Raw genomic sequence first — 21,874 nt, 5'->3', positions numbered from 1 at the left:
CCAAATGCAGGCACAACCTTAGCATAAGGAACTGTTTTTACATACCTTCTGTTGATTCAACTGTGTGGCTAGAGTTTTACTATTTTCAGGCTGATTTTCCTGAATTTTTCTCTGGGTAGTTTCAACTTGCTGGATCCAATCATCTAAAGGGTGATAAGTATCTCTATAGTACTTCAGGGATTTGCCAATGCCTTCTAAGTCCCGTAACCTAAGAGAATAGAAACAAGATACTCATAGTTTCCAACAGTATCCCTTAAGAGAGTGCAAGGTATAGTGAGACACACAACGCACTAGGTACAACAATAGGGATAAGTGTAAAGAATTCAAGGCCTATCTCCAAGGGACTCACTCCATACTGGCTTAGGCTGAATATAAACATTTTGTCCTGGGGTTGTACAACTTAGTAGTTCTGATTTTTCTAGGTTCAAGCCCAACAGACTAAAGCTAAAAATCAAGAAAATTGGAAACTTAACCATAATTATTATCAATTGGCATATCTTAAATACCCAAAGCTTGCATCCAATGGCAGTTCTCTTTTGAAATAATGACAAAGTATTTCAATAGGTGGTTCAACATGGACTCAGAGAGCGCTTTCTAGGAAGTGTGAGGGAAAAAAAAAAAAACACCTCAGTTTCTATGATTTTAAGACTACTACATTAAATTTACTACATAACACATATTTTACAGAAATTAGGTAACATATATTTGGACATAATTTTACTTCTCAAGAATGGCCCTGTATTATAAAAGCACTTTATTGGCATTAATATAAACATTACAATGAATGATAAAGGACAGGACTTGATTTCCTTTAAGATGAGCCCTAAAACCATCCCATTTCCTTTCACTTTTTTACTTCAGTCACTGGGTGAATGATTTCAACTTTCTTGTAACCTAAATTAAAACGAACATCAGGTCATTACAATCGCTTTACACTTCTTAGGTGTAGATTGATTCATACAGCCCTCTCAAACACATGATCCATGTTCTTACTAAGTCTTGGCTATTTGAATATTGTACGTTGGTAATAACTCATAGAACTATATTTTTTTCCTTCAGAAAAGACAAGTAGATTTACTATACAAATGCCAGAATACATCAGCAGTTTTAACAAAACAGAGTTAAGGGGCTCCTGGGTGGCTCAGATGGTTAAGCATCCAATTCTTGATTTTGGCTCAGGTCATAATCTCAGGGTTCATGAGTTTGAGCCCCACAACGGTCTCTCTGCTGCCAGTATGGAGCCTGATTAGGATTCTCTCTCTCTTTCTCTCTCTCTCTCCCACTCTCTGCCACTCCCCTACTCTCCTTCTCTCACACTCTCTCTCTCAAAATAAACATTGAAAACATTTTTTAATTAAAAGAGTTGAAAAACATTTATTTTGAAGTTAACTGTCTTGCTAAAGTCCACCAAAACAAAAAGAAATATAATTAGATAGAGCCTTTGCAATTAATCAAATTAACTATATATGGAAAGTAACTGTGAAATTAACTATACATGAAGTTTTAAAAAACCTAGTAACTTTAGATTTTACTAGAACACAAGGATAAACATTACATCTGTGCTGAAACTGAACACAAGAGGATACTAACCTGTTGTCAATCTGAACGTGAATATTTTGCCACCTTTCAACTAATTGATCTGCTTTTTCTTTGTGCCAGTCAAAATCAAGGTCCCGTTCTTTATAGGTTTTAAACATTTCATCACTGATGGCTTTAGCTTTCTGCAACTCATCCTCTAATGCATGGAATACCTCTCTCTTTTCATCTACTTCAGACCTCCATTGCTAAAATACATTAATGGGTGAAAATTATAAAAATGTGTCAACCACTCACTAGGCAAACACACTCTTTACCTAATTTTACAATTTATGTACAAATGACTGATATAAAATAAAATAAAGACTATCTTTCATAAACAAAAATAATATATTAGTTTGAACCATATGAAATTATCAATATCTGACTGCACTTTGATCTTTAAAAAAAGCAATTTTATAAAGTTCAGCCTAAAATAATTTGCATATCAATAAAACAAAATTAAGCAAGACTATTTCTTAAGTATCTACTAATCTCATTGGTTAAAAGTGAATACTTGCATTAAAAATCAAAGAGACCATTTTTCACTCCTTCGCAATAATTTTATACTCATGCTTTATACATAGAAATATCAATACAGATGAGTACAATTACCTGTCTACTTCCCTTCTTGAATTAACTCCTCTACTTACATCCTTAATGTCTTAACTGACTCTTTCAGCAAGAGAATCTACTAAAAATAATATAATTTTTAGCCTCAACTCCTTTTGCTCACATGAACTGATTATAAAAAGCTATTATCAAAAAGATGCAAATTTCAAACAAGAAAAACTATCCACAAACTAAAAATGACTCATTTATGCTAAGGTATGGCTACAGAGAGATATGAAATGAAATGAATATAAATATATTCAAATTAAGTTATTTACTTAATGTTTGAAGATCCAGGAGCTGGAGAAATAAAGTATGACCTTATAAAAGAGCCAGAAGTGAGACACATACCTTTAAGGTACTTATTAGATTCTCAATATTATTCTTGTCAGCTATAACTGCTTCCTCTTCACACAGTTTAGTTTCATAGAGTTTTACCAGGGCTTCTGCTGCTTGAGTGTTTTTCAACACCAAATTAACAGTTTTCAGTCTAAAAAAGAGAATGCAACAACAGCTTCCTATTAGTAAATGTTTATTTTCCAATAACACAGTCCTGATGCACCATAATGACGCACGATACAGCTGTTCTTCATCTTGCAGCACTGAGACATTTACTACGAGATCAACATTCAACTAACTCTCTTCTTAATGGAGGGCATGTGCTCTCATGCCCTGCCCTGCAAATGCTCTTTTGCAAGAGATTGCAACATAAGGTGGTCTTCTTTCAAACCTTATTTAGACCAAGCTCTGGAGGAAAAAATACTATGGGCTCCAACAGATGTGGGATTAAAACTATGGGCAAAATGTGGGAACACCTGTCCACATATGCTCTAATCTGAGGCACATTTCCTTTCAATATGAAGCATAATAAATCCATGGAAATATTTAGTACATTTGTTATTAAAACAAAAAAGGGAGTATTTACTTTAATAAAGATGAATGTTTTAAATGAACAGCATGTGTATATAGGACAGTTGTATGAAGCAAATTTTTAAAAAAATTTTTTTAATGTTTGTTTATTTCTGAGACAGAGAGAGACAGAGCATGAGTAGGGGAGGGGCAGAGAGAGAGGGAGACACAGAATCCGAAACAGGCTTCAGGCTCTGAGCTGTCAGCACAGAGCCCAACGTGTAGCTCGAACTCACAAACCATGAGATCATGACCTGAGCCAAAGTCGGTCATTCAACTGACTGAGCCACCCAGGCACCCCATGAAGCAAATTTATATTAAGACAGTGGTTACAGGGGTGCCTGGGTGGCTCAGTAGGTTGGGTATCCAACTCTTGGTTTCTTCTCAGGTCATGACCTCACGGTTTTGTGGATTTGAGCCCAACACTGGGCTCTGTGCTGGCAGCATGGAGCCTGCTTGGGATTCTCTCTCTCCCCCTCTCTCTGCCCCTCCCCCACTCACACTCTCTCTCTCAAAATAAACTGTAAAAAAATAAAAATAAATAAAAAGACAGAGATTACATACTTATCTATGTAAGTGGAAGACATAGAATAGACTTGGTTCATGTTCTGAATGACTACACCGAGCTCAGACCGTAAGGTGGGCACTGATGCAGAGGTTGCTGCTTGACTGAAAAATTCTTCACATTTATTTGTGATTGTTCCCAAATCATCTTTAAGTCGCTCCAGCTCTTTCTTTAGTTTCTATAAAACAGAGAATAAACATAGGTATTGGGCTGTCACTCCAGATGGGGCATCTTTCCTAAAACAGTTTAAAAACACACAATTTACATTATAATCACTGACTTAAAAAGCTACATATTCTTTACTTTTTCTTTATCATGGAAAGTAAGTCACAGCATTCAAGTCTCATAATCAGTAATTCCCTTACTGCCCATCTCCTTGGGCACAAATACATAACTCCGTGCTTCTGCATTCAGCAGGTGGTCAATAAACGTATGATGACTTTTTCACTATGACAAGTCCAGTAAGAGGGTACACATTTCTACATTTACCGGAGTCAAATATAGAACTGAATGACAGAATCCTGCTTCACAATAAGAAATAAACACATAATCAGATCTCACAACGTGACCAGTGGGCAAAGGTGAGCATATGAAGTCACCGGAGTTTGACAGTGAAGGTCACCGAGACAGTAATTTACCTTAAGTTAATTCTGTCCCAACACATTTACGAATCTCACCTCCTGCTCAGTGATTCTGAACACACTTTCATGCAAATCATCTCTTTCCAGTGGAGTGCGGATCTGTCTAATCAACCGATCTTCGCAACTCTCTAACCGAAGTCTAATGTTTCGAACTTCAGAGATGTACAGGTTATACACAGATTCCTCTTGCTCCTCTGTGAACGTAAATGTAACGTTTAGAAAATACCTTGCTTTCCGCCTTCTGGATGCTGCTGTTCGTATCCTAATGTGGCAGTGTTACTACTACTGGGACATAGCTGGTTGAACCACTGTTACCAGGCATTCACCAAAATCTCACCCTAAAGATATAAATCTCGAAACAGTGGACATCACAGTTTATGAACAGTTAATAATATTTCCCCAAAAGTGCCAATTTCTGATTTATTTTTTAATGTTTTATTTATTTTTGAAAGAGAGAGAGTGAGAGTACACAAGTGGGGAAGGGACAGAGAGAGAGGGAGACACAGAATCTGAAGCAGGCTCCAGGCTCCGTGCTGTCAGCACGGAGCTGATGCAGGGCTCAAACCCAAGAACTGTGAGATCATGACCTGAGTCAAAGTCAGATGCTTAACTGAATGAGCCACCCAGGTGCCCCGCCAATTTCTGATATGATGTCCAAGGAAAGTAAATATATTATGCTGTTTTATGATCACAAAAATGTGAATTATATTAGCTGCAGATTAATTTTTTAAATTAAAAATCCTTAAAAATGAAAGGTAGGTAAAGAATTTGTTAATGTTTTAAAAAAATTTTTAATAGATTACTAATAAATTCTTTTGTCTCTAGGTAATATCAAAAGATTTCAGAATAAAATATATATTTAACAGAAGTTAACTAGACACAACCTTTTCCTCTAACCCCTGTATAAAATCCAGTTTGGATTATGGGAACTCTCTGTACCGTCCTCTCAATTTTACTATGAATCTAAAACTGCTCCAAAAGATAAAGTCTTTAAAAAAAAATCCAGATTCAGTACATAGAAAAATGACTGAAACTAAAAGATCATTCGGAACATTGCATTACAAAATAGTGACGATACTGGAGGGTGCCTGGGTGGCTCAGTGTGTTTAGTGCCTGACGTTGACTCAGGTCATGATCTCATGGCTTGTGGGTTCAACCGCCACGTTGGGCTCTGTGCTGACAGCTCAGAGTCCGGAGCCTGCTTTGGATTCTGTGCCTCCCTCTCTCTCTGCCCCTCCCCTGCTTGTGCCCTGTCTCTGTCTCTCTCAAAAATAAATAAAAATTTAAAAAATTAAAAAAAAAAAAAAAAGAAAGGAAATGCTGAAAAGCAGATGTGTTAAGAATTCACCATTTGTCATATTATTTGGTTGGCATTTTTTAATTAGTTGATCATTTAGAAATAAATGAACCTCTCTTGTATCTTCCTACCACAAACATACTTTTAATTTCTATGTCTGATAGGTAGCACTGTGCCTATCTATCATAGGTTGGGTAATAGAACACTCCTAAGATCAAGATTCCCACTGACAGCAGAAAATAGCCTGACCTAAACACCTATGGAGGGAAAAAAAGATAAAGATTCCCATGCTTTACCTCTTTCTGCTGATTTAAGAAGTTCTTGATAATACTGCTTACATACATTAACCTCCTTTTCCAGTTGCGTTATATCTGAGCCTGAAAATATTTGGGATTCCTGGCTATCTTCCAGAAAGTCTTCAAAACGAGACTGCAGGTTACTCAGAACTTGTTGATGTTCACCAGGTAACATTGTCTTTATCTAAGGAAGACCAATGATCCATGTAATCAAGTGATTATGGTACTAAGAGCTAAATTTAAACAGGACAGTTCTTAAGTTAGGGTCTCCTGGTACCCATCAGTTCATATTGATAGCCATAAATAGAAGAACCATTTGAAATTAATGTTATTCTTAATTAACATTTTTGAGTTTTAAAAGATGAGGAAAAACAAGATTATAAAACATCAAAAAATGAAATCAAATTATCCCATAAGTTCAAACACTATACCCTGTCTCCTTATCAAAATGTATTAAGCACTGAATGAAATGTGATCTCCAGATTTCCCCAATTCTTACAAAGTGCCTGTATACAGCAGGTATGTAACAAATAATCATTAAATGGATGAATATTAGCATGGATCTGCTGGGCTCCATCCTATCCTGTAACAAAAACAAAATTCCACCCCTCGTGCTAATGTGCCCCACATTTTTGGACAGATCAGGCTGATGTGTAGATTTATACTTACTGAAGCCACATTGCTAGCTCGAATTCTATCAATTTCATTGATGAGATAATGCCAGGACACTACACTCTTCATGTTTATGTGAGACTCATGCCAAAGAGTCAGGACGTTCTGATACTGTTGCTCAATTCTGAAAAATATGAAAAACAAACACTTACTTCTTTTCACTCCCTCTGAAAACATGCTACAATTTTTCTGTTTGTGAACTATCCCGTGTTTACTAGTTCTAGATCCTTCTGATCCTATGGGCCTTGACAAAGTATTGATTGTTTCTTCAACCTTCAGAGAGCCTCCAAACCCAGTTCTATGTGTTTAGTGAACACATACACACCTGTTTGCAAAGTCAACTGCTTCTTTGTTTGGTGGAGGGACTGTGAAGCACACAGACGGGACCATAGCCTCATTCCCAGTGGGGCTGATGACCTTCCATTTCGCACGGTGAGAATTGTTGGCCAAAACACATTCATCATCTTTGTAAATGGTTATCTGGTTTTAAATCAAGAAAAGAATAACACAATGAGGTCACTATCAACTAATCCTTTATCATACCCAATCTTGGGATTTTTTGTTTGTTTTTTGAGGTAGAAAACTCTACCACAAGAAAAGCAATATGACCTCATTTTAAAAATATTAAGAATAGGGGAGCCTGGGTGGCTCAGATGGTTAAGCATCTGACTCTTGATTTCAGCTCAGGTCACGATCTCACGGTTCATGGGTTCAAGCCCCAAGTTGCACTCTGCATGACAGCACGGAGCCTGCTTGGTATTCCCCTCTGCCCCTCCCCTGCTCACCCTCTCTCTCTCTCTCAAATAAATAAACTTTAAAATAAATTAAGAAATACAAGAATAATGCCAGAAATTGGTCTACTTCTACAATACCTCAATTTGTCTGTAGTCACAGATAGCTTTGATTGGAATAGAAGTTTTGAGTGGACAGTCAGGATTCCTCGGCTTCAGCTGAATTATTGTTTTTGCTCTCCCCATCAGGCTTGCTACTGTGCTTTTATACTGTAAAAGTTCTTCTTTCTCTTCCTAAGTAATACATAAGACAGATATTGAAAAATAAAAGACTTGTACTCTCTCTTCTTTTAGGGCTTTACACAAACAAAATTTCATCACAAAAGTCCCTGACACCTGGTTTGAACATTCAAGCCCTCCCCGCCCCCTCTGGCATCTCTCTTCCCTTGTCTTTATGAGATGTTTTTTTTTTCCTCTTTAGCATTTACCACTATGCTACCTATATTTTACTCATTTATCATGTTTATTGCCTGCTCCCCCTCTCACACAGAAGCACCAGGAGTGTGGGGATTCTTGTCTCTTTTCTTCACTGCTCTATCTCCAGTACTTAAAATAGTGTCTACCATATACAAAGTGCTTACAGTTATTTGTGAAGTGCATGACTAAACACACACACACACACACACACACACCACTATCAAAACATGTATTTAAAATATGAAGGCAATCACATAAAAAACACTTTTGTTGTAATTGTTACCAAAACACAATAAAACTGAATGTTTAAATGCCTGATCAAATGAAATACCAACAGTACCAATAAAATATAAAGTTCTGCACACATAACAATATGATGAAATACTAATCTACTCCTGATTCACATGACTGATGAAATGCACGGGTTCTTGCACTGGTACCATTGACTCCTGAACCAGGTCTTCCAGTTTGTGAATGCTGCTTGATCTGTCACAGCTGTACTTCCGCTGAATGGCGTCCTTGAGATTCTTCAAGTAATCAGTAGCTTCTTTGGCATCATTGAAAAACTATAAAAAGATGAAAACCGGCAGCTCAAGTTTATTCAATGCCAGTCAAGCACAGAGTTGTCAAGTCCAAGTACCAGAGCCCCGTGGACCCCTCATGAGTGCGAAGAGAATAAAATCACAAGACAACTTAATAATCACATTCCTCCTTTACCCAAACAACCACTGTTGAATTTGGATGATTGTCAGTAAATGCTAAGTGTCTAAAGCTGATATCTGTATTGTGCTTTGGCCCTATATTATTCTGGCTAAAGCTTTGTTTTACTTGAGGGTCCAAATAATTTATGAGTAGGAGTGAAATTCCAATATTTTAAAATTCCTGAAGAATAAAAAAAAAAAGAGCTCTTTGTAATGACTCTTTATAATGAAATATTTCCTTGTAAAAGGCATTTATAAAATAAAGATTTTCTGACATTTTAAAAGGCTTTTAAAGGATTTCCTCCTTAATACAATGCTTCAGTCTATCCTATAGGACATTTTTCCCATATATCCTACAAAGAAAATATTTCAGTTTCTTTCCCCTGCACATTACATACATGTCCTTAATAAATAGGGAGATGCTTTCTGTAAATCGGCCCAAATCACGCTGTGATCCCATTCACATACCTCGAAATACGCGGTGTTTTCCTTGATGTGCTGCTCCACACACTGGCACAGCTGTAAGACCCAGCTCCATTGTGTCTGCATTGCCGCTCGATAGGCCTTGAAGATAAAAATCACAGCCATTGTAACTGGCTGAAGAGGAATGACATATACATACGACAAAGCTTTTAAAGGATTAGAAACTCTGCTATCGAAATAGGTGATGAGATCATTTTAACAGAGCAAGACCTGAAAATTAGGGTAGTGAAATGTCCCTCTAATACAAGAGCTCTCACTTGCACAAAGCCAGTCCTAAAAATCTAAATCTAAATTTAAATTAAATCTAAAATAAATATTTAAAAATGCACATAAAAATAGATGGTTCTGTAGTTTTCACTTGTTTTTGTTTCTAAAACTAGGCCAGCAGTTCTTGGGGTCAGGGGGGTGACTTACATACTTGTTTTTGCCAGAGAGGTTTGGGAAGAGTGAAGAAGAGAGAGGGCAATCCTTTATTTCTGTAATTCTGGAACTATAATTATTATAGTACTAGTAATTTTTATTACAAATATTTTCACTTGAATTTTGAATATAAAGTGAATCTCTTGTGAGAGCAAAAAGGTAACAAACAGAACACCTACTTCATAAAGAAAACATAAAACACCCTTTCATATTTAAGATGCAATTCACTGACTTCCAGAAGAGGGCGATCTAGATACTTTAATGACTCTTAAGTAAGCCTGTCACGCTTCCCCTCCTGGAAAAAGTTATTTCTGCTGAGCTATGCTCAGGCAGGCTTTCTGAACGGAATATACAGTGTAGGAATGGAAATCTGGCAACATATCACAGTCATATTACCTGCACCCTCAAATTAAGCTACTATGAGCAAATTGGCTGTAAAAGACATATCATTGTGAGTTGTTAGATTATTAGTTTATTTTTTCACATAACATATGAAGAAGTGTTGATAATTAACTAAATATTACCCATGTGTCCACAAGACATTGGATAGGCCAAAAGAATCATAAAGATGACTCAAGCTTAATTTTATCCCTCAAGAAATTTTTAATTAGATTAGCATTTCTACATAAAAGTAATCAGGTTCACATTCACATTATCCAATCCCATTAAAATTCTTAGCCTGTAATCATATTTCCTAACAGTTTCATCTCTACCTTGAAGAATACTCTATTTTTAGTTTAGTATCATACAAAAGTATATCCAAATCCTTCGTTATTCTAAAGTGCTTTCCCTAATGCTCCCCACTATTCTTCTAGCTCTTTAACTGGCTCTTTAATTGGCATTTCATCTGCATGCAAGACTCTAATTTTTTTTGTTTTTAATGTTTGTTTATTTATTTATTTTTGAGAGAAAGAGAGCACAAACAGGGAAGAAGGAGAGAGATAGAGGGAAGCACGGAATTTGAAGCAGGCTCTGAGCTGTCAGCATAGAGCCCAACGCGGAGCTCGAACCCACAAACTGTGAGATCATGACCTGAGCCGAAGTCAGACGCTTACCTGACTGAGCCACCCAGGTGCCCTAAGACTCCATTTTTCTATGAAGCAGGTCAAATATAACATTCCCAAAACTTCCTATTGAGGCCTAAAATTTCACTAATCTTTTGTTTTGTGGCAATTTCAGTGAACAAAGACTATCAGATTCCTCTCCTCACCTGTGAGAGTTTGAAGCATGTCACATTTTAAGCACAGCTCCATCTTTTCCCTCTGGCAATATACCACATTTGTCCGTGTTTGATGCATGTCTCTCTTATATAACACCCCTTTACTTTTAGAAAGTCACTAACTCTAACTAGTACATATTAGGACTAAAAAGTAAACACACTACCACTACCGCACGGGAAACCTGATAAATCCCACACCACTTCTCCATTTCTGGATGTGAAATGTGTGCACTATGCCATGTGGCTTTGACAGACTGTTGTTCCAATATACCTCACAAAACTAGATTGTGAATAAAATTGTTAAGTTAAATAATAATTGTAAATACTTCCTGGGAACATATGTAACCAGAGCTGTACTAAGTAGTAAGAGTACGTTATTTGCCTCATCTTACTACAATGCTATGGGTTAGAGGATAGCCCCCATTTTGGATAGGAGGCTAAGTCTGGTTACATGGCTTGCACAATACCACAGTATGAGGGAGGAATAAAAAAAGAGCCTTCATATTTACTATAATACATCCCTTTAGCCATGGGAGTTGACAAAGGTACCTTTATTCTAAGTGACAGGTGAGTAACACAGAAAAAGCAAGAGAGCTAAAGGCAAGAAGCACTATGATTTGTCAGAAACATTATTTTTAAGTCACGTTGTATTAAAAGTTTGATAGTTTGTATTTCTGAATTTATCAGCATTAAAAGAATCTAAAGAGTGACTATCAAATGTCAATATTCGACCATGACCATTACGCTTCCTGACTTACCTCAATTGTCAGTCTGGCTGGGTGATTTTCCGAAAGTAGCTGCTCTGCTATCTCCTGAACTGATTTAATATTTTCTTCCTTTTGATCAAGTTCTCTCATTAATTCCTAATTTAACAAAGAATGAAGAAGTGAGGTTAGAAAAAGATCTACACCTGATATACAACCTTGGCATTCAATGACAAAGGCCATACTCACAGCATGGTAATCTTTTTTCCGAGCTATGTTGTTATTTCTTTCACTCCAGTCATAGGCAACTTCCTCCTCTTCTTTTTCATTCAACCAAATAAGTTCATTAGTTGCACGAGTTACAAAATTATGGAGTGTATCAAGGTGCCGTTCCTGATTCCTGGATGTATTCTTCGTAAGAAAAATCATTGTTAAGAATCATGTCTTTGCCAAATAGAGATAAGGGAAACAGAAAGTAAAAACAAAACAAAACAAAACAAAACAAAAAAACACAACTTACCAGGAGTTTTGCATACTGACTCTCTAATCGGTGTAACTTTTCTGCATAAGTTAGTTTAAGAGGTGCCGTCATTTGGATCTATAACATGGGATAAAAAGACATCAAGCTTAGGGATCCTAAGGAATTCTGACTCATACTCACTGTATCTATTATTTTGTTATAGGCTCTTTATATATAAAAAAAGAGCAAAACAATAGCTAACTAAAATGAAATATATACAGATTTTAAATTCATATACCTCACTGATTTTAGCTTCTTTAAGGCTAGATTCAAATTCTTCAATAGCTCGGTGAACGTTTTTATGATTCTCTAAATGGCTTTCAACACTTGGCAAATCTGATCCCCATTCAGTGCGGTCCAGCTGCACCTTTAAACAGAAAGATACTAGATTTAAAAAAAGAAACTAAGAGCAATAAAGACTAAAGACTAAAACTTTCAGGTAAACATTTTTTTACCTGCATCTCATCAACCCAATTCAAAAGATCTTGAACAAATTTCATGTTGATTTCCTCTTCTGTTAAATTCTGATCCAGCAAAGAAGACTTTAGAAGGGGCTTTCGGATCTGCATCAATTTCAGAGTTTGTAATGAATTGGCCTCTACTCCTGAACTGAAACTTGGAACTAATCCTCCTGATGGGAAACCAGGTGTATAAGCTGGAGTGACAGATGGAGTCAGACGGGAAGTCAGACCTGATGACAGGCCTGATGTCACACTAGAAGGGGTCAGGGAAGGCGTTAAACCCTGGGTCAGCCCTGAGTTCAGACTGGGGTTTAAGGTCTGTGCAAATCCTGAGTTTAAACTTTGAGTAATTCCTGATATCATGAGTTTTGTCTGTTCCGTCGTCAGCATGCGCCCTTTGCTGTACACCGAGGAACATTCATTCCTTAAGGCCATAATTTCATCGCGGAGTTTTGCAACCCTGGAAAGAACATCAGAAGACATAAACTATAACGCAAAAGGCATTTTTCACAAAGTGTGAACTCTAATGCCAACTATGGACATTAGTCAGTTAACAGTAATGTATCAATTACTGGCTCATCAATTATAACAACAGAATCACACTAATTCAAGATATTACTAATTGGGAAAGGTGTGTATAAAGGGGCATAAGGAAACTCTGTATTTTCCAATCAATTTTTCTGTAAACCTGAACTGCTCCAAAAAATAGTCTATTTAAAAAAAAATCATGGGGCACCTGGGTGGCTCAGTCGGTTAAAAGTCTGACTTGCTTTTGGCTCAGGTCATGATCTCACAGTCTTCAGATTGAGCCCTGCGACAGGCTCCACGCTGGGTGTGGAACCTGCTTAAAAATCTCTCTCACTCTCTCCCTTTGCCCCTCTCCCCACTTGCACGTGCTCACTCTCTCTCTCTCAAAAAAAAAAAAAAAAAAAAAAAAAAAGTCCTTACAATCATACTGACAAAATTTGGCATCACAATGTTTTTCACTAAATTTGTGCAATAAGCACTTTCCATATTATCACATAGTCTTTCTAGTGAACATAATTACTGCACTACAATGTCATCATTCTATTATTTGACATGTAGGATATTTCCAAATTTTGTTACTATAAAAGATTTCTGACATGAACAAAAAACTCTTTTCTTTATTTATTTATATATTTTCTATATTTAAAATTATTACAAATTCCTAGAAGTGAAATTACTGGGTCAAAGCATCATTTACAATTTTTGCTTAATATGTATCTCACACACATATATATATATGTGTATATATATATATATATTATATATAATATATACGGTCTATAACCTGAAAGGGTTCCATTCCCTACCCCTAAACCCACTTCTCAGAGACACAGAATTTTATACATTTTTTTTCAACATTTTGTTATAAATATTTTCATGATAGGATAAATCGATAACTTAAAAAATCAGTTATAAAGGATACTTTCTTATATTTTCCCTTTTTCAAATGTCATACAACTATTTTAACTGTAAGTATATTACTGCAGTATTCCATATTGTATGTGCTATAAAGTATTTTTCTATTACTTATCTTTGAAAAACAAATACCTATTTAACATCTCAAAATACATCTGAATTAAGGCAACACACATTTTCAACTGAAAAGAGCATAAGAAATGTATTTCATAAAACTGCCACATTCTGCATTCCCATCACAAGTGCCCATGAAGTGATTACACAAAAGGATAAGGTATGAGTACGTAGCAATCTTACCTCTGTACCAACTGATCTGCCTGGTAGTATTTTCCATCAATAAGAATCTGTACATCGATTACATGCTGGCGTAAAAGGTTCTCACATTCAAGTATATACCCGGCAATTTCTGCTTCATTCTGAAACTGTACTCCTGATTCTAATCTTTTAGAATCCTGTATTTTAAAAGAACTCAATATTAATTCTATGAAACAAGTTTCCAAACTAGCCTCAAACATGAAACTCAAAATACTGGAATGCAAAGCTACTTATTAGGTCTTCTCTGTTTTCCCTTTTGGTTCAAAAATATGCTTTCTCTTTGCTCACTCTTCCTCAAGAGAGCAAACAGTGATCACAATCTTTAACAAACTTTAAGTTTCAGTAGAAGACAATACCAAGAATCAACTGAATGTTACACAAAAATTTTATTTCATCCAAAGGTACAGACCCCTCCACCATAATCCCAATGGCTCCTAAAATTAACTTACAGACTGGAGAGCATTTCGGGCAAGTATCAGTTTGTCTTCACAGATGACACTGTCCCTTTGAACTCGGTTGGCAATCTGCTGCAACATTTCCAACCTACAAGAAGGGACAAAATAAATTAAAGCCTTGCCTTTTGAAGTACATAGTTTACCGCCCCTGAAAAATAATTCCCCATCAAAAGCAAAACACAATCCTACAACGATGATTCCATACCTGTGTCCATCAAAGGATTCATTGCCGAAGCTAATGCAGGAGTTGATCAGAGTTGGACCACAATTAACCGAGAGAAAGTTTTCATTTGAATCAAGACTGGTTCGAGTGCTAGTAGTGTTACTAAACACAGAATCACTGCTACGGTAGCTGTAACTACTACTGTGCATTTTTGTTCCTGAAACGATGTTCTTTCTTTGACCATTAAAAGTAGACTAAAAAGTAGAAGGTCTGCTGAAAGCTCTACTTCTAACGGTGAAAACCACAGCTAAATGTTACAGCTTTAATAGCTCCTTAAATACGCTCCAACTTGCATATTCAACATACAGCAAATAATGTGCTGGTAACCATTAAAAAGAATCTCGCCTAAAGCCATGCGTTTGCTAGCTGAGGTTTGCCTTTTGTAGCCTGCATGAAAACTCTACAAGTATGGACAAGGCAGGCTCATCAGGGCGTCACTGAAAAATATTTGCCAAATATTTTCATCAAGAGTCATCCAGTTGCAGTCACCTAAAAAACAACTCAGGTGCCTCTCACTGAAGCCCAGGTACAATTGTAAAGGTTATTCAGGCAATACCAATCACCAGCTTAAAAATACAAATATTCAATCACAGCCGGACTTTTGTAAAGGGCCAGGTCTGTCTCTCCTGGCTAAAAGCTGGTACTTATAAGCACATGTAAACAAGTGAGTTTGATGAGAAACAAAGTACATTTCCATTTTAACCTCTATGTCATTTGTTTATTAGATTAAATTAACTGGAAAATTATCCATTTGCCTTTTTTCACATGATGTGCTCTCAAGAACGTTACTTAATCTTACTACCGTTACTTTATATTTTTAAAAGCCAAAGCAGTATGGGAGCCTGGGTGGCTCAGTTATTAAACTTCAGACTTCGGCTCAGGTCACAATCTCACGGTTTGTGGGTTCGAACCCCGTGTCATGCTGACAGTGTGGAGCCTGCTTGGGATTCTCTCCCTCTCTGTCTCTCTGTGCCTCCCTGACTCATGCTTTCTCTCTCTCAAAATATATGAATAAACTTTAAAAAAAAAAGAAAAGAAAAAGGAAGGAAGGAAGGAAGGAAGGAAGGAAGGAAGGAAGGAAGGAAGGAAGGAAGGAAGGAAGGAAGAAATAATGCCAAAGCACTAAAGTAGAAAAATATCAATGCAATGCTTGCAAATTCAACTTGTCTGTGCTTGTTTTTCCTTTCTATAGGTTATCACATGGCAAAAGAACATTGGTTACTTCTCATTTATATTTTACACACTCTCACTGCACATGGTTATTACTTGCAGTTAATAGTTAATGCCAAAAAACTTGCGTCAAGAAAAATGAAGGCGTTTATCCAACCAAGCTCCTAGAGTATTTTCATATACCCAACACTACAAAGCAAAACTGTTGTTTCTCCACTCTAAAGGTAGCTATTTTTCTTTTCAGATGGCAAGAAAGGGGAAATTTGAGAGTATCATATCAAATATAGTTAGTAAGCAGAAAAGCTTGAAATAATAACAGCAGCATTAGCATTTATTAAGCAATTATTATGTGCCAGGAAATTAACTGATCATTTCATATGCATGACCTCATCACATACTTATAAGCACCAAATGTGGTAGGTACTATTACATCCTGTTTACAAATAAGGAAACTGAGGCTTAGAGAGGTTAATGAACTTGTCTAAGATTACACAGCTTCCAAGTTAAGCTAAAAATCTAATCCAGGATTGACTAGCTCCTGGACCTTGAACTCAACCACTGCATTAAAATCCGGTTACTATTCTGACAACTAAAAATCTACTCCATTATCCTTTCTGAGACATACTTTTCCATTACTTCTGATGATTAGTTTAGTGTATAATTTTAATCACCCACAATTATCTCCTCCATAAAAGGTTCACCCTGGGTATTTCAAGCTTATTTTGGATCTAGATCCAGTTATGCAGATAGAATATTATACTTTAACAGAAGTGTAATCAGTATTTTCATAAATGACTGACACGTTAGCCTTGCTCTCATATCTTCAAGGCATTATTCTTTCCTATTTCAACAACACGGGAGTCATGTGTGGAACACAAAGAACTTGAGTACACTAGGCGCTCCCTGTGTCCCAGGCAATGCATTAAGCACTGGCAACACAAAAGACAGCAAAACCAAGTCTGTCTCCACATTCCTGGGGCTCATAACTGTGAACAGGCAGCCCTGACTCAAACGATCACAGAAATAAATATAAAACTACAACTGTGATATGAAAGAACAATACATGTAAATATGAGAGTTATAACCAAGACATCTGAACCAGCGTGGGAGACCACAGGAAGTTTCGTGAGGAAGTAACACTGGAGCCGGGATCTGAGATTGATCAGGAATGAAGAGAGACATGGAGGATGAAAGAGACTTCCCTGCCAAAGGAACAGATGGTGCAAGATCCTGTGTATGGAGGAGGGCGGGACCTTGGCACATCAGGGCTCCTGAGAGGCAGCCAGTGTGGCCACAGGGTAGGGAGCAAGAAGGGTGTGGAGTGAGAAGGCCAGAGAGGTGCACCGGACCACACAGGCCTATACTGTGAGGGTCAGCCCCTACAGAGCTCCCTTCCCCAATGCCATACATAGGACAGGCTGTGAGGGAAGTACTATAATGGAGGCAAATCCACTCAACAAATATCTCCTAAGGACTAAGCAGTGCTTTCCCAGGCACTGGGAGAGAGAGAATGGGAGAGAGAGAATGATAAAGAGTCAGTGATGATTTCATGGAATAACTGCGTTTGTGCAAGTAGGAATTTGAACCAGCATATCCTGAGTGTTCTCTAGAGGCCACTTCGCTGCCCTTTAAATGGAGACAGACTCGAGTCTGGCTTCCATTGCCCCATGGAAGGATGGCCTTGGCAAAAATATAATAAAAAACGAAGTAAATTAACTGTTGACCTGCAAATGGATCCAGGCCCTGATGACTTAAATACATGGGAAATGCCCACAGGTAATTTAGATTATTAGAGGAGACTTCACACACCAACCCAGCCTAGCATGTCCTATTTGAACATTACTTAACTGATTTACTCTTCACATCTCTTGAATGAGTTTCTGGATAAGAAAATGGGAGAATCAGAAAGACTAAGTGACTTATCCAAGGTCATGCAGCAAAGGAAATGAAAAATGTAAATGTTGGTCCTAGGCCTGCCTGGCTCCAAAACTTAAGTTCTTCCTATGAGAACAAAGAGACCCCGTGCCCAACTTGATACCCATGGCAGAAAACATCCCCAGGCCTACCTTTCTACTTCTGGTCGAAGTGCCTTCTCTCTCTCGAGCATGGCAATAATGAGTTTCCCCCACTCTTTTTCTATGTCATTTGGATGATAACCTTGAAGTAGTTTGATGCGTCCAAATTCTATCCAGATCTTGAGAAAACAAAAAAATGTAGTATGAAGCAAGGATGTAAAAAAAAAAAAAAAAAAAAGATTTATGCTTGACAATACAAAGGAAATTCCTACTTACCTCTAATAATTTATATAGGCGTTTAATTTTTGATTTTTCTGTCTCCTTTGGTGGAATTTCTGTTTCTTTAAACTGTAAATACTGATTATAAAGTGCCTAGAATGAAAGGGAAAATAAATGAAGGCCCAAACTTCAAAGACCTATTTTCATTACCGCAGAGTGTACCACTTCAAATCTCACTTACTATGCTATATGCATTCAGTGGAATTGCTTTATAAAACTGACACTCAAGGACAATACTGATTCCCAGCTACTTGGTGACTAGGTTGCAGAACGCAAGATTTGACAAGGGTGTAATTACTGATGTGCGTCGTGATTTAACATGTGCCATGCAGGGATCTGGATAATAATAAGCCATGGCAGAGTTTAATATGGTTCTAACTAAAAATCTCTCATCATACAAACAAGAAAACATATCTTTTAAAAGATTCACTTTCCAAATGCTGCCCTTTAGCTTTCAGTTTTTGGAAAAATAATCTGATGCAATTCCCAAAAGGAAAAAAATGTTCTCTTCTGTATTATGGATCTATCCTTGAAAACAGAATTCTTATCATATAGATAGGGCTAAATCTTGATTCCAGTGTCCCAGTAAAATGACCCCATGCTCCATTATAGTACTTTAACTTGTTGGCCAAGTTAAACAGATCTTTTAATAAACAAACATAGATGTTATTTGTTGCAGCTATTATTATAGAAGTTTCAACTACTTAATTCAATTATCTACTTTGTAGATACTAATTTGAAAATATCTTAAATATAATATTAAAAAGGACCTTCATAAAAATTATATAGATAAAACATATCCACATTAATAAGTATATACAAATTATTTCATTTTCATTCATGTTGTTTTTCTAAAAAAATTCCATATAAATCTTCAGGCAGGATTTCTGAAGGATTCCATTCAACGTTTTACTGGTTAATGAAATTACTGGCATTTCCCCATGATGTTTTCGTCTATGTATCATGTGCTGTCCTAGGCACCAGCAAATAATCTGTGTAGCCACTCAAATTTCTTCCAAAACCTTAAGAATTTGCATTAATCAGAAGCCAATACAAATTTACCCAAGTGTCTGGACAATAGGAACCCACTTGGAAATAAGCTGAACCTCAAATCTGCAAATTGCATTGAACTCAAAATGCAATGTTTCAGGACACCCACTAGAAAATAAGCTCGGGATGCCATTATGTTATGTGCTAACATAACTGGTAGATGTGGTGAAAGAAGGGGGACATCTTTCTGGCCCTGGGAAGTTTTGCCTCCACAAATGGAGACATCACACAAACAACTTCAGGACACTTAAAAAGCATCATATCAACACATGCCAAGTAACTTCACGCCAAGGACAAACTCCCCATGGCAATGTGAATAAAAACTGTTCCACAGATGTTCTGTACGGATGCATGAACACGATGAATAATTTTAACAGGACCCACCCTGGGTTATTACAGTTTTTGCAATTCCAGTTTGATCAAAAAACAAAGCCTATAATTCAAGGAATTAAGACTTTATTATTAATATTCACATTATCTGTTTCTTAAAATAAAGATTACTTTGTTATTACAAATCCAAATATACAAAATGAGATGATACTCATCAGTAATTTTACATATCTATAATTCTTTTATATTTCTAGGATGTCTTTGCCTCAAAGAGTTGGACCTGTTTTTAGGTAGCAGCAAATGTCTTACGAAATGGAAGTCAGGTATGTGTTTCTCATTTCATGGTGAAATAGAGTATGTGCTTCTTGCTTTACAAAAAGAAACCTCTACAGGAGTTTTTAACAGGGTTTAACCACAGGCACAATCCCAACCATGGTTAAACTTGTACCAGCTTCCCAGAGCCCTTCCTACCTGAGCCATATGGTGGGTTCCAAGCATTCCCCATGCACCAAAAGCAATTTGGCAATGTCAGTTCCAGGGTCTCTCAAATTATATCTTTTAACTCCCAACAATTCAAAGCTAAGGGACTATAAATTTCTTTAAGGTGTTACTGCTATTATGTTTTCATTATTAACGTTTACCTCCATTTTCTTCGAGTAATGGGAGATGAATAAATTTAAAAACTGCCTATTTATTAGTGGCTTGCCAAGGGAAATTTTTCTTGAACTTCTGAAATTATGGAACTATTATAACATTATTTAAAAGTTTAATAATCAAGCCCAATCCTTTGTAACTTCTACAGTGACACAGACCTTGAGTTCTACGGGATTATTAGGAAATGTCCTCTCAGACATTGTGGTCACATGGTGTCTAATCCACTGAATGAGGTAGTTCACCATATTCTGGTATTCGATCCATTTGACTTCAACATCCTGGAACAATAAAATGACAGACAAGATCCATGTCTGCAAATAATAACATTCATATCTAACACAATTTAGTCAAAGGTCATTCTGTGAATGTATATGTCCTTAAGCTGGTCAGTCAGAACCAGCTCATTGTTTTCTCACTTTTCACACAGCCCCACATAAAGAGATGTGAAAACATGCCACCAACAGCTGACAACGAAGACTGACCTAATGAGTGTCACTTCTGATCCAGAGATGGTGGCTGCCTGGGGCACTATGTTAAGATGGCTTCTGAGGCTGCATCCAAATGCAGCAGGAAGAAACACTGTGATCATTTTGGGGTTTCCCAGGCACCCACAATGAGGGAGTAAGAGCGTGCAAGCCAAGTTAGCTGCTATGTCCTCCAACCTTTCTAGATCTAAATCCACTGTATACCTGAACTCAATGGTCTACAGAGTATGCAGGAAAGCAGACAGGAATAAAAATTATAGAAAATGTATGTGGTAGGATTACTCATTAAGCAAACCTTTTATAAAAATGGAAAGAAACTGGAAGGCTGTCACCTGCTCTGTTGAATTAAAAGTATTTGACAAGTGCTTATTACATTCAAAGCATTATACTATGTGTTGTAATAAGAATTTAATACTTTAAGACATAATACCTTTTATCAAAGAGTTACTGTCTAGATAGGGAGGCAGGAAAGTCATAATATAAACAGTTAAGCAAAATGAAAAGCAGTAGTTAATTAAGTGCTGAAATAACTGAAACAGGTAGTATATGATAAAGGCTGAGATAAGAATCAGGTCATTATATATGTGCCTCAAAACAATCACCAAGGTATTCTTGGGAGAGAAGTCCTTGAGCAGTTCTGCAACAACCAGTAAGTGTTTGGGGGCGGAGGGGAGGAAGAGATAAAAGATAGGGAGCCCCAAGTGAGTAGGACTCTGAACTAGAAATGCCCTGGCTACCAGCAAACAGCCTGTGTTGAAACACTGTAGCTAAAAAAGGAGGTACACAGAATTTTCAGTGTCAGAGTATCTAGGCTGGACTTCACCTAACAAGCTATATGTAATCACTGAACGTTTTCAAGCCAAAGACATCAGGTTTTAGGAAGATCAATCTGATGACCGTGTGCAGTGCTGATGGGAAGAGAAATAAAACAGAGGCAGAAAAGTGTAGAAAAGCTGTCATCCTAGTAAGGAGTACGAGGCAGGAACGGGGTGAAGGCAGGGAGAAGATAAGGCAAGGAATGGCCACGAGAAACATTCTCAAGCAACGCTCAACACTCAACTGTTGGCAGACATCACAGTAAAGGATGAGCAGGAGAGCAAGTTACTCAGGGATCAGAAGACGATACACCTCTGAGAGAAAGAACAGGGAGAAGAGAATGGAAGTAAGTCCAG

At 37.0% G+C, this 21,874-nt stretch overlaps 1 protein-coding gene across 32 annotated transcripts in view; it reads right to left on the bottom strand.

The window, feature by feature from the left end:
• The window catches only part of DST (dystonin), a 490,174-nt gene that overhangs the window by 158,095 nt on the left and 310,205 nt on the right, over positions 1–21,874 (bottom strand). For 29 of the 32 annotated variants that reach the window (XM_053222643.1, XM_053222633.1, XM_053222646.1 and 26 more), the window contains 21 exons: positions 20,376–20,495; positions 18,181–18,276; positions 17,956–18,083; positions 14,491–14,584; positions 14,024–14,178; positions 12,278–12,743; positions 12,061–12,189; positions 11,823–11,900; positions 11,552–11,713; positions 11,357–11,461; positions 8,945–9,040; positions 8,216–8,341; positions 7,440–7,592; positions 6,893–7,047; positions 6,565–6,691; positions 5,896–6,079; positions 4,339–4,496; positions 3,661–3,839; positions 2,539–2,677; positions 1,591–1,784; positions 46–208 (listed from right to left, as the gene is read on the bottom strand). In XM_053222643.1, coding sequence (XP_053078618.1) covers positions 46–208; positions 1,591–1,784; positions 2,539–2,677; positions 3,661–3,839; positions 4,339–4,496; positions 5,896–6,079; positions 6,565–6,691; positions 6,893–7,047; positions 7,440–7,592; positions 8,216–8,341; positions 8,945–9,040; positions 11,357–11,461; positions 11,552–11,713; positions 11,823–11,900; positions 12,061–12,189; positions 12,278–12,743; positions 14,024–14,178; positions 14,491–14,584; positions 17,956–18,083; positions 18,181–18,276; positions 20,376–20,495 — 3,207 coding nt within the window. Of the gene's footprint in view, positions 1–45; positions 209–1,590; positions 1,785–2,538; positions 2,678–3,660; positions 3,840–4,338; positions 4,497–5,895; positions 6,080–6,564; positions 6,692–6,892; positions 7,048–7,439; positions 7,593–8,215; positions 8,342–8,944; positions 9,041–11,356; positions 11,462–11,551; positions 11,714–11,822; positions 11,901–12,060; positions 12,190–12,277; positions 12,744–14,023; positions 14,179–14,490; positions 14,585–14,701; positions 15,709–17,955; positions 18,084–18,180; positions 18,277–20,375; positions 20,496–21,874 lie in introns of those variants that run through there. The other 3 variants (XM_027057537.2, XM_053222652.1, XM_027057536.2) reach the window with 3 other exon arrangements.

The sequence above is a fragment of the Acinonyx jubatus genome, chromosome B2 (genome assembly GCF_027475565.1).
Source record: "Acinonyx jubatus isolate Ajub_Pintada_27869175 chromosome B2, VMU_Ajub_asm_v1.0, whole genome shotgun sequence".
Classification (NCBI taxonomy): Eukaryota; Metazoa; Chordata; class Mammalia; order Carnivora; family Felidae; genus Acinonyx; species Acinonyx jubatus.
The sequence above is the reverse complement of the archived record's forward strand: the minus strand, read 5'-3'. Positions and strand labels throughout refer to the sequence as shown.